General features: G+C 34.8%; 1 protein-coding gene across 4 annotated transcripts in view; it reads left to right on the forward strand.

Moving 5' to 3' along the window:
• The window catches only part of AP3S1 (adaptor related protein complex 3 subunit sigma 1), a 71839-nt gene extending 47121 nt beyond the window's left edge, over nt 1-24718 (forward strand). The window contains exons 4-8 of one of the 4 annotated variants that reach the window (XR_008375164.1): nt 6302-6373; nt 14337-14444; nt 17910-17950; nt 22701-22748; nt 23993-24127. Coding sequence is in view for 3 of the 4 variants with exons in the window: in XM_053566117.1 (XP_053422092.1) it covers nt 6302-6373; nt 14337-14444; nt 22701-22748; nt 23993-24121 (357 nt within the window). In the remaining variant the exon portion in view is untranslated. Of the gene's footprint in view, nt 1-6301; nt 6374-14336; nt 14445-17909; nt 17951-22700; nt 22749-23992 lie in introns of all 4 variants that reach the window. The other 3 variants (XM_053566117.1, XM_053566116.1, XM_053566115.1) reach the window with 3 other exon arrangements.
• Nucleotides 24719-25878: the final 1160 nt, after the last annotated feature.

Here is a 25878-nt window from a genome sequence, read left to right on the forward strand (position 1 = left end):
TTTTTTTTTGAGACAGTCTTAAGCTGTCGCCCTGGGTAGAATGCTGTGGCATCACAGCTCATAGCAACCTCAAACTCTTGGGCTTAAGCGATTCTCTTGCCTTGGCCTTCCAAGTAGCTGGGGCTACAGGTGCACACCACAATGCCCAGCGTGCGCCCGCTCTCTCTCTCTCTCTCTCTCTATATATATATATATATATATATATTTTTTTTTTTTTTTTTTTTACAGTTTCTGGCCAGGGCTGGGTTTGAACCCACCACCTCTGGCATATGGGGCTGGCGCCCTACTTCTGTGAGCCACAGGTGCTGCCCCAGCTATATTTTTTTGTTGCAGTTGTCATTGTTGTTTTTCAGCTAGCCCAGGCTGGGTTTGAACCTGCCAGCCTTGGTGTATGTGGCTGGCGCCCTACCCACTGAGCTACAGGTGCTGCCAGTATAATGTTTTTCTTTTCTTTTTTTTTTTTTTTGCAGTTTCTGGCCGGGATTGGGTTTGAGCCCACCTCTGGCATATGGGGCTGGCGCCGCCCGTATTCTTATTTTTTATAAGCAGTATTGTTCTGGTTTAAATATGGGTAGCATTTTTTTTCTTTTTAAGTAAACAAGCAAATCAAAATGTCTTAGGAATTGGAGTATGTAGTTACCTTGCTGTTATATCAGTATTTATCAACAGAATTAGGATTTTTCTATTTCTATTTTAATCCTATAGTTACCACATTTTGAACAGCCAGACAAATAGTTCTGGCTGAAATTTATTAGATATGTGTTGGGAACTGGGTGGGCACTCTGAGTTGTTTAACTCAATCTTTTTGATAAGCCAGAAAGGTAGAGAGTTTTATCACTATTTTATAGTTCTGAAATTTAAAGGAATTAAATGATGTTCAGGGCTGCAGAGCAGGAATTTGAAGCCAACCAAATCTTCCTGGTTTCAAAGCGCATGTCCTTATCTTTGCACCATGCTGCCTCCACAGGATGCGTGTAAGTTTAGTTTACCTGTGGCACCCTTAATGCTTTAAGAATGTTTTTTTCCTTTTTTGTCCAATATAATTTGCACATGTAGAGGGTTCTATTGATCTTTTGTACATACACATAGGTGAAGGGAAACTAGACAGCATTTTTTCCAGGATCGTCATCTTCTAATGATTCAGAAGCATAGCTGCAACATGTAAGTAATCAAACCACTGGAACTGGAAAAAGTAAGCAAGAAAAAATAAAGATAGTGGAAATTCTGTTCTAATTTATGAGTTTAATAATGGCTTAAAATTAAGGAAGACCACTTCACATCATACACAAAAGTCAATTCCAGATAGATTCAGTCCAAACTTGAAAAGTAAAACAATAAAGCTTTTGTTTTCTTGTAGAATATCTTTCCTGACCTTGATGTAGGCAAAAATTCCTAAAATTAGACATAAAAAAATAGCAACCATATAGGAAAAAAACTGAAACATTATAGTGGAGTGTAAAATTTATGTTCTTCCAAAAGCACTATTAGTATAATGAAACGGCAAAGCACAGAGCAAAAGAAGATGCTTGTAATATATACATATGAGAGAGTACCTAAAATATGTAAAACATTCTTCCATATTGATAAGAAAAAGACCAGTAGAAAAAGAAGCAAGTTCTGAACAGGTATTATGAGAAAGGATATGTAAGTGGCTAATAAAAATGACTGATACACAATCTCATTAGTTGTCAGGGAAGTATAAATTAATATCACCATATACCACCACACACTCATGAATATGGCTAAAATTAAAAGATAATGTAAAGTGCTGACAAGAGTATGGAACTATGGGAGCTCTGCTGTTTAGAGTCTTAAGTTTGTACTGTCGTTTTGAAAATTTATTTGGAAGCTTAACATAAGCTATTCCAGGACCCAGCATTTCTGCTCTACGTATACATTCACTAAATATGTGTACACACATTCACTAAAAGACATGTGTAAGGGATGTTCTTAGCAGCACTAATTAGAATGGTCCCTATTATAATTAAACTCAAATTTCTATTAATAGTAGAATGGACAAATACAATGCACTGTGGTATATTAACTCAGTGACAAGCCGTGTGATGAGAATGAATGAGCTATTGTGAATGAATCTCACAAAAATAACAGTGAACATAAGAAGCCACTTACAAAGGAGTATATATTTTATGATCCCATTTAAATGTGGTTCAGAAAGGGTCAAAACATCGCTACAGTGTTGGAAAGCCAGGTATTGGTTACTTTTGGGGGTGCTAGTGACTGATGGACTTGTGGGGCTCCAGTAGTGCTGGTAATGTTAAAACTCGGTTTGGGTGTTGGTTACACAAATCTATCATGTTATATGTTTTTTGTACTTTTCTATATGTGATACTTAAGTAAAAACTTACTAAGAGAGGGAACGTAAATGGCTTTATCTCCTATAACTTTTGACTATGATTGTATTTATTGGTATTCAGACAATTTCTAAATTACTCTTTCCAAAGTAAATATATTCTTCTTTCTCAACAAGAAGAGTTATTTCCTTTGCACCCCTATTTTTACTCTTCCTATGAAGTTAATATTTGTCAACTCACACTCCATTGAAGCAGCTTTACCCCATAAATCTGTTGTATTAGAGAGGGAAAATGTATCTGAATTAGTTGGTAGTTTGGGTGAATACTCGATGGTATTTCTTTTCTGTTTACCATAAAATTAAACTAAAACTCAATTGAGGTTGACCTGTTGTAAAATAACAAAACAGTTATTTCTCTTTACTTCCACAATCACCCGATACAGTGTTTTTGACACCAGATTGTGTGGGGGTTCTCCAGCTGTGTGTCCTGTAATTTAATTCTGACATGACCTAGAGATAATATAAGAACCCACAGATTGCGGGTCCCATAAGACTGCCCCCCTATTTCCAATGCCAACAGTCAGACTAGGAGATGCATAAGGCAAAGTAACGTGGGAAGGGTCCGCAGAGCTCCTGTGCCCCTCTCAGTGTACCACACTCCAGGCACCTCCAGGTGTACAGCTGTCTGGAAGCCTTCTGAACCCTATGTTTTTGGATTTTTATGGAAGCCTCTTACTGTAGACATGATTGATAAGATCATTCGCCATTGGCAATCAACCTAACATTTCAGTCCCTCTCCCCTCCCTGGAGGTTGGGGGATAGGACTGAAAGTTCTAATCTAATCATGTGGTTGATTCCCTAGGCAACAGTCCCCTATCCCCAGGCCTTTTGGGATCCCCCAACCATCAGTGATCTCAAGAACACACTCATCATTAGGAGATTCCAAGGGTCCTAAGAGTTATGTGACAGAAACAGGATGAAGACCAAATATGTATTTCACAATATCACATCTTTGTATGCCCTACTTTTAGTCGTCTTAATAACTTGCTGTCTTCTCACAGATGAGATGATGACTTAAATCTGTATTATATATTCTTGGTTACTACTGACCTATTCTTTCTCCTGGTAAAATTGGTCTAAGTCAGGCATCAACAACTTGACCTACTACTTGAAAGTCAAGTCCACACTCTGGCCTGTTTTTTGTAAATAAACTTATTGAAACAGAACTATGCTTATTTGTTTGCATGTTGTCCATGGCTATTTTTATGCTAAACTATATAGCCCATCACAACCTAAAATATTTACTGTCTAGCTCTTTGCAAAATAAAGTTTGTCAGCCTTTGGTCTAAGACAGAAGTGATTGTAATTATATACAGTGGACCCTTGAACAACATGGGATTGAATTGCATGGGTAACTTACCCACTGATTTTTTTCAACAAACATTAGAAAAATTGGGGGGAGATATTCAATAATTTGAAAAAACTCGCAGAGGAAGCACATGACCTAGAAATGTTGAAAAACTTAAGAAGCCAGGTATGTCATGAATGCATAACTTATATGTAGATACTAGTCCATTTTATAATTTACCACCATCAGATATACATATACAAATCTATTATAAACAGTTAGAATTTATTAAAACATATGCATACATTTACAGACCAGACATGGCACCATTTGCAGTTGAAAGAAATGTTAAATAAATGCAAAGATGCAGCATTAAATCATGTCTGCATAAAACTAATGGTTGTACACATGGTATTATAATAATTTCATGGCCACCTTCTGTCGATATTTTGGTGACAAGTGGGAATATCTGCTTAAAATGCTAATCATCTCTTGAACAGTTTGAAGTAAATTGTGTGTCCAGTAAAAAGGGCTCTGTCGCAGTTCTTATATATAACAACATGAGACCTATACAAAGTGCCACTAGCGATGCTGGAAGTACTGTCAGGAAACAGAAAAGAGTCATAACATTACCAGAAGTTGAATTGCTAATAGGTATCATAGATTGAGGTCTGCAGCTCCAAATGCCCACTATTTCAAGACAAATGAATACAGTGTAGGACCATTATAAAAAAGGAAATTTGTGAAGCTCTTGCTGCAGCCATGCCAGCAGGCATGAAAACTTTGTATTTTTTTAATGTGAAATACAAAATGTGTGTTAATCAGCTTTTTATGTTATCAGTAAGGCTTCCTGTAGGCTATTAGTCACATTTAGGGGAGTCAGAAGTTAGATGTGGATTTTCTACTTTGTGAAGGGGTTGGTGTCCCAACCCCTGCGTTGTACAGAGCTCAGCTGTAGTTGCATATCTACATAGTCTCGTGTTTCTTACCCATTTACACTGATGCTGGGAATGAACCTTCCATTGTGAATCAGTGTAAACTGGTCTAAGGTTGGATCAGGCAAGAACCTTGTAGATTTTACTCCTTGCCCAATAGATCACCTGTGAATAGTGTGACCATACATTTCAGTTTGCTTGGGATAGTCCTAGGTTACATCTGTTTTTCCAGGCTATTATTACTTATAATAACATTACATACTATTAAATAATTATGAACAGCTGTTCCCTCTTAACTCTTAAAACTGCCCCAGTTTGAATGATACACTATCAAGGCACTTAACTAAAGGTTACCACCGAGAGGGGTGGTAGAAATAGAAATGGGAATAGAGTAGTCAGTGACAACTATGTAAGGTGGAATTTAAGAGATTAATTTTTGAAGGCTTGTGTTAGGGGTTCTTACAGGCATCTGGAGGATCTGCTAGGTTTCACAGAACTCAGAAGTTGCTATATTTATGGTTCATTATAGTAAAAGCCTACAGAGTAATATCAGCAAAGGCACGTAGCAAGGAGTCTGGAGGAAACCAGTTGCAAGCTTTCAGGTGTCCCTTCCCACTGGAGTCACATGGGACATGCCTAACTCCCCCAGACATATGTGATGTCATATACAAATTGTTATCAACCAAGGAAGCTTTGTGCTACGTTGAGTGTCCAAGATTTCTATTGGGGGTCAGTCATGTAGACATGTGGTGCTTGCGTGACTGACCTTGGTTACTTAAGCTTCAGAGAAAAAGCAGGTGTTTTCCATGAGTCACTTTGTTAGCATAAACTATCTGCTCAGACTGGTACAGCATGGCCCAAGACCACAGGTAGATGAACATACACTAATCAGACAGCATGTTTCTTTTCTTTTTTTTTTTGGTTTTTGGCTGGGGCTAGGTTTGAACCCGCCACCTCTGGCATATGGGACCGGCGCCCTACTCCTTGAGCCACAGGTGCCGCCCAGACAGCATGTTTCAAATGGTCAGAGCTGAGTCCTCGGGAGCTGGCCAAGGGCTAGTCCTAAAAAACGACATTTGGGGGAATATGCAGGGCTTGAACAACCCAGGCCTGTTTAATTGAGTCTTAAGTTATTCAGGCCAGAGTTTGAACTCAGGTAAGTCTGATTCCAAAGTCTGCACTCTTTGTATAAGTCATTTTTAGTGGTCTTTTATACTGGTTTGCTGATTAAAAATTACTGGCTACATTAGATATGGTAAGGACTTGGACTTTTCCAATCATCTTGTTAAGTATCTTAACAAGCTTCTTTTCTTCCTTATAAAAAAGATAGGAAGCCTGAGTTAAGTATTAAATTCCTGCCCCCATTTCACAATCACTTGTTTTTTTTTTTTGTTTGTTTTTCTTAAAGAAAAATAGAGTTTAGTATTTTTAAGAACTTTTGTAAGTAATGGTGCTTTCTAGTTTTGGTCATTGTCAAAAAAAGTTTATTTTGTTTTATATACATAAGTATTGAGAAATAGTTTACTGAAAAATAGTCTATTTTTACACCTCTTGCATTTATTTAATACAACTTTTAATTTTAAAGACAAAAATTTGACAATAGTTTTAGTTTACAATTAAGAATTGTCTGCTTTGTAGATAATAGATTTGAATGAACTAAAACAGTTCTCAAAAGCTCTTTTCCTTTTTTCTTTTCTTTTTCCATAGGTATTTGTGGAAACATTAGACAAATGTTTTGAAAATGTCTGTGAACTGGATTTGATTTTCCATGTAGACAAGGTAATATTTTTATAATGTCAAATCTTCTAAGTTTTACTTAAGAAAAACATTAATTTGTATTTGTCATTTATTCAGTTCATAAGTTATTTTTACCCTGAGCTTTGCTTGGTGGAGAAGATTGAGCTCCTGTGCTACAGGAATCACGTCTAGAAGAAACAATGGCATTAACGGATAACAGCACGTACAGCATGCTAACGGGACCACAAATGAACTTACCTTCTTGCCTATGAGAGTAATGGAGGAAATTACATTTAACTGGACTTTTAAAGGATTAGTAGATATTTCACAGATAGAAAAGGAGAGGGTGGGTGGCCTTACTAGCAGATGTATAAAATACAGGCTTTATTATGAGGAGGGATTGGTATTGAACAAGAGGCCTGATTTTGAAGAACCATTAGTACCATCGACCTTGCACTTTATTCTTTTTTTGTTGTTGCAGTTTTTGGCCGGGGTCGGTTCGAACCCGCTACTTCTGGTATATGGGACTGGCACCCTACTCCTTGAGCCACAGGTGCCGCCCTTTGCACTTTATTCTAAAGTAACTAATGTTTTCAGAGAAGGTTTTGTTGCCATTGTTGCTTTGTTTGTATGTGCATTTTTGGCAAGATAATTTTGTCCTGTGTTAGGGAAGTTGGATTGGTAAACAAGGAGATACTAAGATGGAAATCAATTAAAATCTGTGACAGTAATCCAGAAAAATGAACTAAGGTGCTAAGATAGGGATGAAAGAAAGTAGGATTGAAAGGACTTCATGGCTCGTTGAAAGCTGAAGGTGAGAGAAGGGCTACATGACTGAGGTTTCTCACCCGTCTTACTGGTCATTATGGAATGAGGAGGGAGAGATTCTTTTTCTATTCTGGGCTTATCTTTTTCTCTATTAAATTTGGATAATCTAAGAGATTATTTACGAATGATTAAACCATTGAATGAGACAGTCTGAAAATAATAGGGCAATTGTAGCAGCAGAAACTATAATTGTAGTTTTAAAAAATCAGTTTTATCGAGGCATAATTTATATGCATTAAAAGTCAGCAATTTCATGCATACCTTTGTAATCAAAATACAGCAAAAGGAATGTATTTTATTATTTGTGAACAACAAAAGTAAGTTTCTCTTCATCCTGTCTTATTTGATCATATTTCGGAGTGGGATTGGATTTCATTTATTAACTCACTTTGGACAGGGAACTTGAACTTGATGTTCATAGGAGTCTGATTTTAGTGGTCTCCTGATTTTCTCTAATATGTCTTACACGTTTTCACACTTAAAAAGACTCTTGGATCTTTTAAGCATTAGGGTTTACAATATTAAAAATTATATTGTAGTATTTTAAAAAGCTCTATTTTAAAATGGCTGCCCAGAAGTCATTAATTTATACAATACATTTGACATTTTTTGAGAAAATTGAGGATTCTTTTGTGAAATGTAATAAAAGTGAGGTTCTGACATTTATTGATAGAGAATAAAAGTTTTCCTTAAGGAAATTAAGCTATACTCATCTACAACTTTCATACATGGTGCAAAATGTTTTTAAAACTTATATTTTATAGCCAGGCGTTGTGGCAGGCACCTGTATTCCCAGCTACTCGGGAGGCTGAGGCAAGAGAATCACCTAAGCCCAAGACCTGGATGTTGCTGTGAGCTGTGATGCCACAAAACTCTACCGAGGGTGACAAAATGATACTCTGTCTCTTAAAAAAAAAACAAACTTCTATTTTACATTAATATGGATTCATTTTAGAAAAATTAGAAGATACATATAAGAGAAAAATTAACCATTTTGATCCCAGAGATTGCCTAGTGTGTTAACATTTTAGCATTTGTATAATTCTAGTGCTTTTTGTACACGTTATATACAGAAACAAATATATTCTTAAACAAATAAAGATGGGATAATACAATATGTATTGTGTATATATAATCTTTTCATTTTATATAACATTATCCTGGCATTTTAGAACTTGCCAAAATTAGCTGTCTCTTTTCCTTCTGGGCTAAGCTCTTTTTTTTGTTTGTTTGTTGTTTTCTTTGTTTTGTTTGTTTGTTTGAGACAGTCTAAGATCTTGTTTTATTTATTTTTTCAGGGCAGTGAGGCAAACATTTTAGGATACCAAGACTCAAAGACTAGTCAAATAGACATTTCCTATCCATTCTCCAAAACAGTGTTAGCCTTGCTTTCACCCCTCTGATGAGAGTAGATTATTTTGACTTTCAAGCAGCTCTGAACCTTCTAACAGTCAGGTATATTCTAAATAGTTCAGTTTATATTTTCTGAGGAGCAGACACAGAGTTTTACACACAGCCCTAGACTGCTTCTGGGTAGGTGAAAGTTGTAAAGAATGCTCCTTGTGTTGTTAGTCAGTATGGGCTAGTTGATGCTGCTCTAGCAAATGTCAAAATATTAGCTGCTTAAGACAGGTTTATTTCTTCTTCACACAGTTTATCATGTTCCCTGTGCTCTCACTTTGGTGTCCATGGTGACAAAACTGCCTCTATCTGGAACATTATTAGTTTATATGTCAGAGAGAAAAAAATTGTCATTGAGCAAATTTATCTGCTTTTAAAGGTGTCATAGATGATAGCTTTGCCAGATGTTTTGTTACTACAAATGTGGGTCATTAACTTTATAGCCTCCAAGATGAAAGTTTCTGTGTGGCCCTACTGCCCAATACCTAAACCACTGCCACATTTCTTTTATTGCGGTTCTTACCTGTTTCTTAATATAAAATTTTAAGTCCTACATTCTGTGTCACTCACGTAGACTAATGTTGTCACCCTGAAGCAGTGGGATAGACACCCCCCACATACACAGAATTGGCTTGGTTGTAGAGACTGGTCATGCCACGTATGCACCAGGAGGATATGGAAAGTTTGCTCACATTTTGACACTTTCTGGGGAGAGCAGGAAACAACTCACTTAGGGTTTTTGGTGGTTACATGGTAGATTGGGATAAGGATTTCTACATGCAGGACAGGTCTTACGTGGTTTGAATTTTCCACCTGTGTAAGGGAAAGATACCAGGACTTTCCCTATCAGCTTGTCCAGATGTGGGGCAGAAGAAAAGGGACTAGTGGGGCTTGAAGGCTGTCAGCAGTTAAACATCAAAAATGGAGGCAGACACTTTATTATGTGCAGCTAACTTATGCTGTGGTAATAACACCTAAATTTTTAAAATAGGTGGACATAGAGCAGATCTGATTTTGAAGTATTTCCCAGTTACACCATATACTCACTGTGGGTTTGCTGGGAGGGTCTGCTTATTTTTCCAGCTGAGTTACCTACCCATTTCCTGAACAGTGTGTCTCTAATAGGGCATCCTTGGGCTCTTGTCCCTATTGGACCAATGCCCCCAAAGCCAGGGTGAAATGAGAGAGCTTGGTTTGGAGACTATATGACTTTGACAATGACAGCTGTGAATATAGTCTGTCCACTCACCTGCCTTGCCTTATTCACCTCCCAAAATGATCAGGGTAAATAAAGATCTGAATGGAAGCCTGTCTTCAGATCCTTCTATGCCAATGTATACATATTAGCTTGATTCTTGATTATTAAATAGTATGGATACGCTGTATTTTACTCGATCACCTCTATAGGCAGGTGCCAATGTAATCAAATTCAAAAATGTTTTGTGTGGAGCATCTTTCTGAAATGAACTATAGCAAGGTGACAGTCTATAGAAAGGAGTTTACAGTATTTGACCTATTTTCCATTTTTAATTCTTTTTTAGATCTTAGTTCAGTCTAATAGAGGGCTTGTAACTATTAAAAAGTTAAATATATCTGATTTAATCCTCATCCTGTTTTTTCAATGACTAAATAAGCTTTTTTCTTTTTTTCTTTTTTTGTGGTTTTTGGCTGGGGCTGGGTTTGAACCTGCTGCCTCCGGCATATGGGACCGGCGCCCTACTCCTTGAGCCACAGGTGCTGCCCTAAATAAGCTTTTTTCAAGTTAAGATTTGGCTGTCTGTAAGCACTGTATATAATATATTTAATGATTTACTGATAGCAAGGTAGTAAAAGCTGTTGAATACAAATAAATGCTTTGTTCTTTAATTTTTGAATTTTAACCTAATTGATATGCATTATTTTGAAGGAAAAAGTATATTCAATATTTATTAGATACCCATAGTGTGCTTTATAATTTTTTTTTTTTTTTTTTTTTTGACAGAGTCTCACTCAGTAGTAGCCCTGAGTAGAATGCTGTGGCATCATAGCTCAGAGTAATCTGAAATTCCTGGGCTCAAGTGATTTTCTTGCCTCAGCTTCCCCAGTAGCTCGGCCTACTCCTCCTACACCACCACTCCTGGCTAATTTTTCTATTTTTAGTAGAGATTGGATTTCACTCTTGCTCAGGCCAGTCTCAAACTCCTGAGCTCAAGCAATTTACCTGCCCTGGCCTCCAGTGTGCTAGGACTACAGGCGTGAGCCACAACTCTTAATATTTCTTTTCAGCAAAGGCGCCCAGGGTCTGCATAGCTACATATGTAAATTAGAGTTCTTACCATTTAAGCACATGTGAAATGTACTGTTCCTGCCTTTTCTTACCACCAACAAATACAAACACAGGCATGATGACACACACCTGTAATCCCAGCTACTCAGAAGCCTGAGGTGGGAGGCTTGCTGGAGCCCAGGAGCTGTAGGTTGCAGTGAGCTATGACTATGCTACTGCACTGCTGTAGGCCAAGCAAGAGAATGAGAATTTGTCTCTCCGCCAAAAAATAAATAAATAAATAAAAATGAAATTTAGAAGATCTGCTCTATGTCCAGAAGAAGCTGTGCAGTTGAGTAGATAGGGCAAATATTAAAAAACAAACATTGTTAATGTGGTATTTGCTATTTTCTTAAACATTTAAGTAACTATAAAAATTTAGAAAAAGAAGATAAAAACTACCTGAATTCTTATTTCAGGTGAACATCAAAGCAGTTTAATAGATCAGTTGTCTTATAAACATGTTGTCACCCTTTCTTTTATTCCCATAAAAATCTGTTTTAAATAAAATATATGAAAAAAAGTACTAAACTATGTCAACCATATGAGTTTGGATTGAGCTAAAAACAGATCTTCTGTGATTCTCTTTCATTTATTAAGTTTACAAAAATTCTTACCAATTCTGGAAACATAAATTCTTTATCCTTGGACATGTTATATTCAACTTTAAATTTCCCCTGTTCATGCGATGTACCTTATTTTGGACACCATGTCCTTGGTAATACTGGAGTAGCCTTACAGTTAATAATTCTCATTCCTTTGCATATTTATCTTTCAGAATTTTCCATATATTATATAGTATCTCTCCATCAAGAAATAGAATCTTTAAGCATTTTTTATCTTAAGTAGGATTATATTTCTATAAGTAGGATTATATTTCTATAAGGATTTAGCTCATAGGACCCTTTTCTATTTTCTGTCTCTTGTGAATTTGCTTTCATAGGAATTATTTTTGCATTGAGGACAAATTTACATATTAGTTCTTAACTCCTAAATTGACCACGTTCTTACAATTTCTTGGTTACAGCCCCCACGGGCAGGTCACTCATACTGTAAAACCTCTGAATCTTGTAGACTTTTCTACCATACTGAAGTTTATGGTTTTCACTGATCCAGTGCTTATGTTCTGAGATGTTTCTGGAAAGGAAATAGTGTAATTCGAGTAGGGGGAAGGAAGTTCTGAGCCCCTAAGAGTGGCTGAGCAAAGTTGAGTGGCTGAGGGGGAGTTTTTTTATATGTCTTATAAATTGTGCTTTCTTATGAGAATTTGTTTTGAAACGAAGTAAACTTCTGCTTTAGAAGTTTAGAAAAATCTCTGTCCTCTAGCTATGCTCTTTCTGAGCACTCTTCCTGCATGCAACACCTATTAACCATATTGTAAGGTGATAATTTTATCTCCTAATCACCTTCTTGCCCTTTAGGTGAGTTTTCATAAAGTATGACTAAAAGTTAATTAGCTGTATCAATTTCATTCATTATTGTTTGGAAGAAAACAAGGAAATGAACTTGGGTCAATCAGATTAGGTTTGAATTGTTGGTTTTCCACATGCTATTATAGCTTACGTGTTTTGAATTACCAACATTAACATGAGAATTAAATTATATACCCTAAGTACAGCATCAAAACATAGTTGTAATAAATAATATCTAGTTGCAATAATGATAGTAGTAGAAGTTATTATTTTTAGCACTAGTTTTCAAAACAACTGATTTCTAGTTTTGTGTTTGCTAGGAAAAGTAATTAATATAGATCTTCCTTTAAGGTTTGTTCATGAGGTGTCCAACTTTCCAGAATGAAAAATTTGTAAATAATAATGAAGATATTCTTAAATTTATGGATATGTTTGTATAAAATCTTATAAAGGAATGAAAATTGAATAATTATATACTTTAAAAAAGTTTTGGGGGGCTTGGCGCCTGTGGCTCAAGTGGCTAAGGCACCAGCCACATACACCTGAGCTGGCGGGTTCGAATCCAGCCCAGGGCTTGCCAAACAACAATGACAGCTGCAACAACAACAACAAAAAAATAGCCGGGCATTGTGGCGGGTGCCTGTAGTTCTAGCTACTTGGGAGGCGGAGGCAGCAGACTCGCTTGAGCCCAGGAGTTGGAGGTTGCTGTGAGCTGTGATGCCATGGCACTCTACCCAGGGCGATAGCTTGAGACTGTCTCACAAAAAAAAAAAAAAAAAGTTTTGGGGGTGGGAGATACCTTATAATAACTAGTGGTACTATGTGAAGTACCTATATGAATTCTTTTTTTTAATTCTTAAGCTAACCCTGTAAGGGAGGTACCTATACTACTTCTGTTTCTGGTGAAGTAACTGCTTAGGGCATGCAGCTAATAAGTGATAGAGGCAGTATTCAGACCTATCTAATTTCAGTGTCTCCACTCCTAACTTAACCTGATTATTATTTTTTTTAAGCATCTGCTTTTTTATTTTTATTTTTTTATTGTCATAAACACATAGCTCATGTATACTTTAATGTATTTATGGGGTACAGTGCGCTGATTTTATATACAATTTGGAATGCTTACATCAAACTAGTCACCTCATTTCCTTATTGTGTTAAGACATTTATACTCTATACTTAATAGATGGGGGATTTGAAGATCTGGGCACAACAGTACCCTTGCAATATGCACCATAGATGTAGTCGCACATTTACCCTCCCTCCATGAAATTATTTTCAAAAAGTTATAACAGACTATAGTGTATACTGTTCTGCGGAACCTAATTCAGCTCCAAATTGTCGATTTTTGATCCAGTCAATATATTATGAAAAAACATCTGCGTTATTGGGCAGCGCCTGTGGCTCAAAGCAGTAGGGCTCCGGCCCCATATGCCGGAGGTGGCAGGTTCAAACCCAGCCTGGACCAAACACTGCAAAAAAAAAATCGGGTTATTACACCTGGGGTTTACTCCCAGTGGAAGGAATCTGAGTATTACATGGATAGAGGGTTTGGTAAGTACAAAGTACCTGCAATAAAAAGAAAATTCTACTATTTTTCTAACCTAGAGCTTATTCATAAGTAGTACTTACTACTTGGATTCATTAAATACCATGAGTACAAAGTAACAATTATTAAATTGTTGGGTAGGAATGTGGTATGAAAGTCCTCTGTGGATCATTTTTTAAATATTAATCTTGATATAATAATGATGATGGTAGTTAATATTTATTGATCATTTACTTTGTTTTGGGTACTTTCATGAATTACCTTGTTTAATCCTTTCAACAGTCCTAAAAGGTAGTCCTATTATTATCTTCATTTTATAGCTGATTAATCTAAGACAAGGTTATGTAACTATCTAGGTCTTCACAGTAGTGATGAAAGTGGATTATGAACCCACCTCCATGTTATTTTCACCTCTCATAGAAGAGCAGAATTTGAAACTAGAAGTACTGGAATTACAGAACTTTTTTATAGTGAATTTTCCTTATGAGTGTATATTATTTTTTCCTATAGGTTCACAATATTCTTGCAGAAATGGTGATGGGGGGAATGGTACTGGAGACCAACATGAATGAGATTGTTACGCAAATTGATGCACAAAATAAACTGGAGAAATCTGAGGTAAGAATGGAAGATGCTCTAGTTAAGGAAGGCTCTAAGCATGATCATAAATACACATGACTTGTAGCTTTCACTGTTTGTCCTTCAGTATCACCCTTTAGGTATAACCAATATGCTTATTCAGTTTTAAAAGAAATGGAATGTATACATTTTAGCGTGTTCAATGTTTTGTGACTACTACTTACCAAATAGCTTTGTGTATGCTTCTTTTAGAGACAGTTCTAGCTGCTTTGGATAATAAACTTCTGAATTCTTATTGCTTAAAAAAAAAATTATGTATTTGAATAATGGAACCTAATACTTGCTTTGTAAAACTTCAGTAAGTAATTGTCAGAGAAACCCTGTATACAACCGATACTTTAAACATAAGTAAATTTAGTGTTAGAAAACTATTTCTGGAAGGAGAAAGCAGAAAAAATGGAATTCTGATGAGGAAGCAGTGTTTTAAGTTAAAAGCTTAAGAAGTCTGAATGTACATTCAAAAAAGAAATAACAATACCTTAATCATTTAACACTGGCTCTTTCTCAAAGGTCACTGACAAGTTAAGTCATATTTTATACTTGGGTACAAATATATTCATGGTGTTTATTGCATTCAATGAGGGCACTATTTGAGTTGTTATACTTGGCTAACTTTGTGCTATTTAGATTTGACCTTAAATTGGGTGATTGAGGCCAAACAGCACTTAAGCACTACGTAAAACCCAACTTTAGAATTTTAGCAACTCTGCCCTGAAGCACTAGGCTGAATATCAGCAGTAGGTGCTATAGCTGAGCCCCTCAAATTCGCATTGCTTTGGTTGTTTATTACCATCAAATGTGAATAGTCTTGTTATCTTATTCAGCACTGTACTTGTTTGAGGATACTCTTAATTTAATATTTACAGTCATAATTAAGATCGGAAAAGACAAATTTTATTTATAATTATTAGTGTAAGCGCAGATGTTTCGTTGATTTAAAGTAAATATTACTATGAAAGCAGCAAGGTATTAAAAATATACTGGCATTAATTTACAACAGGTGAGTTCTGAAAAATTTATATTGTTGGTATGTTAAAGGATCAGTTTAACATAATTCAGTACTCATTTGGATTGAAGGAAATCTGAAATCTGAGGGTTTGAAACAGTTGAAAATTTCTGTAAAAACATTTTCTAATGTGCTATTTTAAATTAAAAATGGTCTTGCATTTCTCCTTACCTCAACTGGCCATCCCTATTGGTTTCCCAAAGGAGATGCTTGTAATGGTGATGAAGAGCTGTGACTCTCTTAAGTAACTGTATATATTTTGGGTGTTCTGTAGCCCATTTTTTAAATACTGGTTTTCTAAAGGAGAAAAGGAACTTAAACTAGGTTAATAGAGAAAATTTTATTTTAGGACAAGGAAAAGGACTCAATATTATTTTAGTATAGCTGACTCGCAATATGTTACGTAGTACAGAAAAAATTTACCATAGGGCAGCACCTGTGGCTCAGTGAGTGGGGCACTGGCCCTATCCCGAGGATGGCGGGTTCAAACCCAGCCCCCGCCAAACTGCAACAAAAAATAGCCGGGCGTTGTGACAGGCGCCTGTAGTCCCAGCTACTTGGAAGGCTGAGGCAAGGGAATCATCTAAGCCAGAGAGATGGAGGTTGCTGTGAGCTGTGATGCCCTGGCAAAGTGAAACTCTGCCTCTAAAAAAAAAAAAATTTACTATAAATACTTAATTATAGTCTTTAAAGTCTTAAAATGATAACTTAAAATGTAAGTGATATGTTAAACGTAGCTTTACAAAACTGTGTGGTTATAGATTTTAAATGTCAAGGAGCAACCAGTGACACAGTTCATTGATAGTAGATCTAAAATGAATGGCTATATGGGTAGTTTGTGAGTTCTGTGTAATCACTTGTAAAAATATATTGACCACTTGACTGGAATTTTCACATTTCCAGCTTCTTACCTTGTTCCATCAGTGGTGTCCCTTCTTTTTCTTTTACTCCTTAGTGTGCTACATATAATGCTTAAAAAGTCATGAAAGGCCTATAATAATTGCATAATGAGTATTTGCTTTTTAATTGTCCAATAATACTTTATTAATGAAGTAATTTTTCTAACCTACAAAGAGCAGTAAAATGCAGCATTGGCATTTTTAAAAGAAATTATTCTAAGAATACAAAAACTTAAAGTCGTTTTATAGAAACAACGCTATTTAAAATGGTTTAGAATAGGGGTGAAGACTTCTATTATTCTCCACTGATCATCTGGTAACATGTATAATCATTTGTTCTCAGCTGCCAAATTAGTTTTCCTTTTTGTCCTTTACAAGAAAGTATGTTTTAAATCTAGTTGAGGATAAACCACAGAATTACACATCTATCAAGTGTTTTTCTATGTGTGATATCTACTAATATATTAAATAGGATTTCAAGTAAAAGTAAGGTCATTTAGTCCTGATCGTATTTTAAGAACATTGTTGAAAATTACATCGACTCTGTAATTTTTCAGCAATTTTCATACAGTTTTAGTGTGTTGGGAAGGCTGCCAGCTTTGTTGCAGATGCTATGAAATGTCAGAGGTTTTCATACATTTTTCATTTCATGTTATTTCAACTGGTTCTATCTACCAGAGATACAACTCTGCAGAATAATTCAAAATTATTTGAAAGCAAAGTACAAACTTTTTATTAATCTCTTATTAAATTTCTATTAAAATTTATTATATAAACAAAAAAATCCAAGAAAGACTTAATTAGAATCCAGAATTTCATGATTGATGATCTAATTAGCACGTTTTAGCAATTCATATACATAGTATTTTAGAAATACCATTTATCTTTCAAAAATCAGCTTGGGCATAATTAAAATACAGGTTTTAAAATATAATAAGGATTTATCTAGGTGCTTTGTCAGAAAACACAGATTTTATTATTTTTGGCTTAAAGGTAGAACATTTCTGATAATAGAAAAAACAAACCAGTTTAATGCCAATACTTAGGTAGAAGCAAAAATCTCCCCATCCTTTTTTTTTTTTTTTTTGTGGTTTTTGGCCAGGGCTGGGTTTGAACCCACCACCTCCGGCATATGGGACTGGTGCCCTACTCCTTGAGCCACAGGCGCCGCCCAATCTCCCCATCCTTAAAGAGAAGAGAAGAAAAGATATCCTCTGAATGTATCGGCACCTATTATTGTGATGGAAAAATGGTTTACTGTAACACTGGGGTCTTGGGAGAGGAGAGTTTAAGCTGGGAGGCTGGCGGGATTTGGGGAAAGTTTAAGAGGCACCCAGGAATCTGCCTAAGAATAAAAGGGCTCCTTGGGGGTGGAGGTAGAGGGGTGGGGTTGGGGAGACTTGTTAGCTTTAATGCATTTCATGTTATTCTTAAGATGGATAAATGAGTCTGAATTTAGTCACTACTTTTTAAAAGTCAGTCCTCTTTTTTTCCGAACATCCTGATCTTTCTAGCTCTTTCCATTCTTCTCTCTTACAGACCTTTATCTTTCAGTCTCCCAGACAGGACAGGTAGACAAGGTATTGCTGACTTTGAGAAAAATGTACTTTAACAAAGGGAAAGCAAAATGATGTCGAAGGCAATTAATTATTTAGGCCAGACTCAAAAATTCTTTGTGTTACTGAACCCATATAGTCCCTGTAGCCTATTTCCATTCTAGTTTCTCCTTGTAGTTTCTTCATCTTTTATTGGACTTAGTGTATTTTACTAGTATATCATTGATGTCATGTTTGCTCTGTTTTGTCTGTCTGCATTATAAGAGGAAAGTTTCAATTTTTTTTTTAAAAACATTGTCATGTGACTGACAAATTGCATTTGTAGAAATGACAATTTACTTTGTATATAAAAACTTAAGAGTTTATTTTGAGCATCATATAGCAGAACCAATCTTAATTTAACTCTCATAGAAATTTTTTTCTGTCTCTAAATTAGGATTCTAATTAAAATTGCCTGCTGGGTTTTACAAAATGTGACTTTAAAAACCCAAAAGTTGAACCTTTGGAGTTTTGCATACAAAGTGGGAAAGAGTGAAGGCTTAGAATAGTGACTGCTAAACAGTACTTTTCCTCCCATAAATGGTTTTCAGTTTCAAAATCTGAACAGAATTGCTTTCACATTTTTGATCTGCAAGTGCGTATTAACAGTGCCCAAATAAAGTAACATCAGAAATCTTCTAAAACTAGAATTAAATGTTTTTAAAATGGAATTAAATATACTGACGAAAATATAGTGGGTTTCCATTGTAATAAACCTGACATCCAAACATGTCATAATCAGATTCAGTAAAATGTTGAATAATATTTTCTTCCACATTGAATAAAAACCCTGGATGTTTTGCAAAGCATATTGGCAAATATTGGAAATGTTTTTAATAGAGTCATAGCTTTACAAAACTAATTTTTTCTTCTGATAGTTCCTGTACATTTTTTCACATCATAAATTCACTAAATTTTTTACAAGTTTCATGTAGATGATGAAGAGCAACTCTTATGTACAGCACCGTTTCAGGAAAAAGAAAAATGTTTATGGCTTCCAATTTAAAATTTTAAAATGAAAATAAATCATTGAGTCCTATGGAGGAAAAAAAATCTATAAACTTTGATTACCTATGTTGCTCATTAGAAAAATATCCCTGAGAATTTGTCATTACTCTTTAGCCACTAAATTATTATTCTCTGGACACGTTTGACAAATCACAACATATAAGTGGCTTTGTAGTACCTTATTTTGAGACTGTGGGCTATAGTATGAAGCTGGGTGTACCACTTTTTGTCCTTGTATCTGTGTTACACTATCTCTGGTATGAAAATATTGAATAATTGAAATCTCTGCCAATTTCTGTGTTCAAGTATTTATATTAAACTACTGTTTTCTAGCAAAGAACCACTGATCACTAGGGTCTGGTAACTTCAATGTCTAGAACTAGTAATTGGCTTTATAAAAAAAACTAATACCTATTTTCAAAGAGTAGAGAATAAGAAAAGTGGCCCTAAGATACAGATACTGGAAAGTAAATTCATGAGTTGATTGTACTCCTCTGCCCCAGCATGCACGAGGATGAGGACCCGTGAGTAATGGTCGAAACTCGTAATAGTAAATCCATGAATGTCATTAGTCTGCTATTATTTCCTTCAGATGGGGAAATCCTATATTAGAAATTAAAATGAAAGATAATCCAGATAAAGTGACTAGTAATTTAGAAGGTTTTTAAATTTTTGAACATTCTAATTTTGATAAAATTATAGTGTCATAGCTGTTGCTCACTAGAAGATTGACATCAGCATCTCCCATCTGTTTATAATTGCAATACTAAAGCACTATCTTTAAAGCAAAAAACTAGCCTATTGTAAACACCCAGATTAAAAGTTATTCTGTCTCATATACAGGAATTAAAATATTAAAATTTTGTTTTGCTCAAAAACATGCCTTCAAAACCTGCCATTGTTTTGTTAATGATTTTGAGTCTGAAACCATTTAATATCATGTTTATTAATGTTGCTGTTCTTTCACTTTGCTGTTAGGTCAAAATTATGAATGTGCGCATAGCAACTTCCAGCAGGAAGGGTGGGTAAAGATTTTAGTGTGTACAGATCATTCCAACTACCATCTTACTATGCTATATTTCAAGCTGGGAAAAAAATATTTTAAGATGGTAGGATGATATTTTGTGTCTTAGATGAAATAAATAACTAGGTTATGATTTTCCTTTTCCCTTCAAAAAAGTTATTTGCTTATTGCATGAGGAAAAGGGAGCTTTCAGGTTCTTTGAAATGTATTTTAGTAATGCTGCTTTTTAAGTTTCGCTTGCACATACTTTGTTTATTTTTGGGTCTGGCAATTTAAAAACAAAATCAAAAACAAATCATACCCATCCATTACTATCTTTGTGATTCAAGTGCTTGAAATTTCCAAGAGTATGTCTGTATAAGTCTTCTATCTGTTTGGCCTCATTTTGGTATACTTGCAGACTTCATTTTGTTTTCTTTCTCTTAATTCTGTTAATTTATTTAATTTCATGGGAGAGAAAACATGACCATTCTTTTATATACTGTACTTCATTCTTTCATCCAGTTCATACTCTTAACTGCTTTGGATTCATATATTTGTTTTTATGAGTATAGTTGCTGCAGTTTACCTGCCGTGGTGGTGCTTGAGTAGTGTAACATAGATGGAAACAAGTTATTTCTCTAGTAGAACTTCATTCTCTTTATTTCTACTTTGTGTGAACCATGTGATCTTAAATCTTTAAGAACTGTGTTGGAGTATCAGAAATACCTTATTTTTACGTTTTATAACATACATGTATATTTATTTATATATACACAGTAGTCTCCCCCCATCCCTGGGGGATAGATTCCAAGACCCCCAATGGACACCTAAAACCACAGATGGTACCAAACCTTATATACACCATGTTTTTTCCTATACATACATACCTTTGATAAGATTTAATTCATAAATTAGGCACAGTGAGAGACTACTAACAACAGTGACTAATAATAAAATAGACCAATTCTAACAAATATTATACTAAGACTTGTGTGAACGTGGTCTCTCTCAATGTGTCTTGTACTCTGCTCACCTGTTCTCGGACTGTGGTTGACCACAGGCACATGAAACCAAGAAAAGCAGAACCACAGATAAGGGGGGACTACTGTATTACTAACAGGCCCGGTAAACTTAATTTCTGTAACTTTTAGTGTTGAAAAAGTTAAAAATTACTAAAAGTTATTTGTTGCTTTGAGAATATATTACCGGAAAAGAAATCTTAACCAAGGTGAAAATTATTTTATACTTCTGTGTCAGCAAACTGATTTCCTGATGGCAAATTACTTCTTTACATCTTGTTTCAATAAAAATGTTTCAGACTTTACTTTCATGAAAGTCTCAAAGTGAGGTTTGTTTTATAACTTTTCTGGTGTTGACTGCCTGAGTAACATAAAGACTTTTTTTTATGGACTAAATATATAAACATTGATAGCACATTTAAGCATCTGCTTACCAATCAATAGCTCTTATTATAGTTTCTTCACATTTTATATTCTGCAGAACCTGATTTCTTAAACTATTAGTTTAATTAAAACTTAAAGTGCACATTACAGTTGTTTAATTTCCTACTATTTAAATTCATGACATACTACACAAAAATATTGAACATGCTTGAGAAATAATTTGATTTTCCTAATTCATTTGCGTGTTCTGGATAGTTCCCATCCTTTGCATGTCTATGGCTTGCCGCTTATGTTTAGAAGAATTGTAGTTTGTTGTACTTAGAAACTTCTTTTGGTGTTACATAGTAATAAGACCAAAGATGCGATTTAAATCAATTATATATTGACTTTATGTATTCTCATTAGCAGCATACAGTCGACACCATCTTTGGTCACAAAGAAAATTTACTGAAACTTCACAGGATACCTTTTTTATTAATTTTCTTTGCTTTAGTTTAATTTAGTTGTTCATGGTACAGAGTATTATAAAAAAAGGCTATAACAATACTGAAAAAATTATGTTTATCTATAAATTGTGAAACAGCATCCATTAAAATATACAGACAGGCATACACTCACATTCTGTTTCACTTTTGCAATAATAAAATTCTTTAATAATTCATGATTTTTAAAATATTTATATTCAAATATTTTATCAATACTTCTCTATATTTGTATCCTCTATGGAAATTCCAAAATAAAAGAGGAACGCATTGGTCTTTTAATTTGAATCATTATAAAATCCGTCTACCTGGAAAAATGATACTACTTCCAGGACTTCTGCGATTTTGTGAAATAAGTTTTGTTCCCTTAGCAGCAAGTGTACACGATGGTAAACTTCATTGAACTGTATTCTTCTTTGATCCTAAACCATTCTAAATTTCAGTAGCTAGACCTTTAACTTGAAATGATCAAATTGAATACCCCTTTAAATATGATAGATGCTGCCCTAAATATATTTAGTTGTATCTGCACCATTTTTTATGGGGAGAAGGGGTGTTAAAAAAACTTCATTATTTCAGGTAGGTATACTGTTGAGGTCAAATTTTTAGTTTACATCAAAACCAACTAACCTCCATTAAATTATAAAAATTTAATTTTCCAGCCTTGTTCACTCTTTAATTGGGTATGGAGTTATTCATCCATATCACCCTTATCATTGCCTGTGGGGACCCTATCTATTATTACTATTTTACTAATTTTTCTATTATTTCCAATTCTGAATTGATAATCCATGCCTTTATTTCATTGTTTAACAATGTTTGTATCCTTTATTCAGCAAATAGTTTACACTGGCCTATTTTGTATCAGTCAAGATTTTACTCAGGTAACAGCTTTATTATTATTTTTATTTTAATTAACAAAAGAGGTAGGATTACATAAGAGGAAAAACTAAAATTATGAAAAGGGACTGTAAAATTAGTGTTTCTAACATCACATTGTCTTTTATATATAAAACCTAAGCAACATGGAAGTTTTGTTTTTGTTACTTGTCTACTTTTGTATAAAATGATGCCACCAGACTCAGATGTGTTTGTTGGCTTTGCTTTATTATATTGCCTGAAGAAAAATTAATGAAATCTAATTCGTTATATAAACTAAATCTTAAATATGAAGGCTGTTGATGTAGCTATTTGAGAAAAATGATATACGTACTTTTATTTTTAAGTGTACTTATTTTGAAATTATTTCATAAGTTATAAATTTTCCTACTAAGAAAGCCAAATATTGTACCCTAGTAGTACTTACTAAAAATTTTAGAATCAATTTATTTATATATATTGTTATACCTCTTGCAATTATACTTTCTTTCTCTAAATTTCTACAACTTTCTACACATATTTAGCTGAACATATGTTGAATCTACTTCAAATGACCAAACATTTTTAACCATTATATTTTAGTGCATGGATGGGTTGTCATGATCTTATAGTTACATCTTTAAGCAGAGCTATTCTGTTTGGGTTGAGGCTTTCCGTAAAAGCCTAATTTTTTTTAACTTTCTAAAACTATCTTAGAAAAGTTTAGACAAGTCCCCACGATTTTAAAAACAAATTTTATTGTTTTGAAATGTTTTAAGGGTTTAGCCCTGAGTAAAGAAAATAAACAAGCATCATCTATTACTTTCAGTTTTATTTCACAGTATACATTGATAATAAATGCCATTTTAAAAGCAAAAAAGAAATCTATCATGATTGTTGCAAGAGTTGTTCAATCAGGAGACTAATGTAAATGCTGCTTTATGCTTATGTCATATGTCAGTTAAATCAAGATGTAGCCGAAGATTTAGGTCCTGTCATGTGAATATTGTGTGGTAGTATACATTTAGTTGTATTTAAATCTTCACGTTGTTATCATCGCATGTGTTCACTGTATTTTTTAAATGTGTCACAGTTTTCTCTTTCTAGTTTAGTATTTAAAGTAACCATCCCATACAAATTCAAACCACCATCTGGTCTCTGAAGTTGTTATATGAAAATCTTTTATCATTGTCTTCCATGATAAGTGTTTTTTGATGAGCTACACCTGAGTTGTACATTTTCTTTTTCTTTTATTTGCTTCTGTATACAGGCTGGCTTAGCAGGAGCTCCAGCCCGTGCTGTTTCAGCTGTAAAGAATATGAATCTTCCTGAGATCCCAAGAAATATTAACATTGGTGACATCAGTATAAAAGTGCCAAACCTGCCCTCTTTTAAATAAAAAATTCAAAAGGCCACTCCCAGGTAAAATCCAGGGGGAAGTCATCTAAGTTTACCATGCAGTCGTTTACCAAAAATAGAGAAGGAGAGTCTTAACTTTTGCTCTTGGATTAAAGTCAAGGTACTGTATAGAAATTATGTAAAATCAGTATGGAAGTTCAATGTCGCTTTTCTTGCTCAGTGATTTTAAAGACGTTGAGTAGTTCCTGTGTGTGTGTGTGTTTTTTTTTTTCCTTTTCTAAACTGCATTCCTATGGCCACCTAAGGCATGCCTGTATGTATTGGCTTCTACAGTGTTTCAAAAAGTGTTTGAGATATTTCTTTAATTATGTACAACCCTAAATGTTGGTGTTTTATATAGATCACAAGTGCAGCTTTCCTTAATTCATTCAGCTATTTGTTACACAATTGTTATTTAAAAAAACCAAGTATGTATTGCATGAAAACGTTATGACCCTTTTCTCTTAGTTTAAATAAACTCTAAGGTAACTGGACTTCTAAAGCACCTTTCTGTTTGCTTCATATCTACTTAGCAATAATTTTTCTTACAACCCTCTGACTCAACAAAGTAAATAAAACTATATTTTATCACTGTTAAGCAGCTGTTAATGTCAATTTATTCTATACTCATGTTCTTAATATTCAGAAACTTTACTAAATTATTCTGAAACTCAATTATTTCACAAATCAAGAGTAATGTGTCTCAGCATATTGTGTATTTGGAGTGGGAAGTGACAATCTTTTTCTAAAATTCATACTGAGAAATTGTAAATTCTTTTTTATACAGATCTTGCATCTTACCCTTTCTTGCCCATCTGATGAAAAATAATTTCAGCAGACATCTAGTTGATTTTAAACACAAAAAACCTTCGGGCTACACCTGACAATTTCATTCCAAAGTCAAAGTTAAAGTAATGTTTTCTTAAGTCCTGTTCAATCAGACTACATTTTTAAAATTTGGTCTTGTGAACTGTGAGTGAGGTTCCTTTTCCAGTTAGACCAGATGTTCTCCTTCCCCAGATGTTCTCTTTGAAATATTACTGTAGATTTGTGGCATTTGTGAATTTTACTCTAAGAACTCTGGAATGTAAGAAAAGTCACTTTATTTTTTCTTAATAAAGTTAATCTGACTCTAATGCCTCATTTTGTTAATGCAACAGGAAAGTCAGCCTATGATGATTAGAATTGCCGTCAGCTCAGAGATGTGTGAAAGTCCTCGAGGGAGTTTCCAAAGGAGAACATTCGGGGAGGGCCCTAGTCTTCAGTCCTTTGGTAATGTTTACTAAGTGCCCGCTGTGCCAGCTGAACGAGCCCCTGTCCTCATGAAGCTGTATACAGTGACACAAAGTGCCTGGCAGTAGCCACACTCTTTTTTTTCTCCCTTTTCTCTTTTTTGGGAGGTGTGGGGGAAACTTGTGTGAAAGTTCAGTGTTAGTTTGGTTAGGATATGCCAAAATTAGAGAAACTTCTGGAGTAGACTATACTTTAACCTCAGGAAACAGTCAAAAGTATTTTATTTCCCATGGTATTCTGTCAAATACGATGCCTGAGCTACCAGGCATCCTTCCTCCTTCCGCTCCCTACTCCCTCCTTCCCCTCTCTTCTCCCTTATTTCCTCCCTCCTCCTTCCTTCTCCCTTTCTTCGCTCTCCCTTTCCTACCTTTTTTCATTCCTTCGGTAACTACTGAGCATCAGCCTTGGGCCAGGCATTGCCCCAGGTGCTGGGATAGAGTAGGGAACAGAAAGGTGCCTATTAAA

The sequence above is a fragment of the Nycticebus coucang genome, chromosome 17, assembly GCF_027406575.1.
Source record: "Nycticebus coucang isolate mNycCou1 chromosome 17, mNycCou1.pri, whole genome shotgun sequence".
Lineage (NCBI taxonomy): Eukaryota > Metazoa > Chordata > Mammalia > Primates > Lorisidae > Nycticebus > Nycticebus coucang.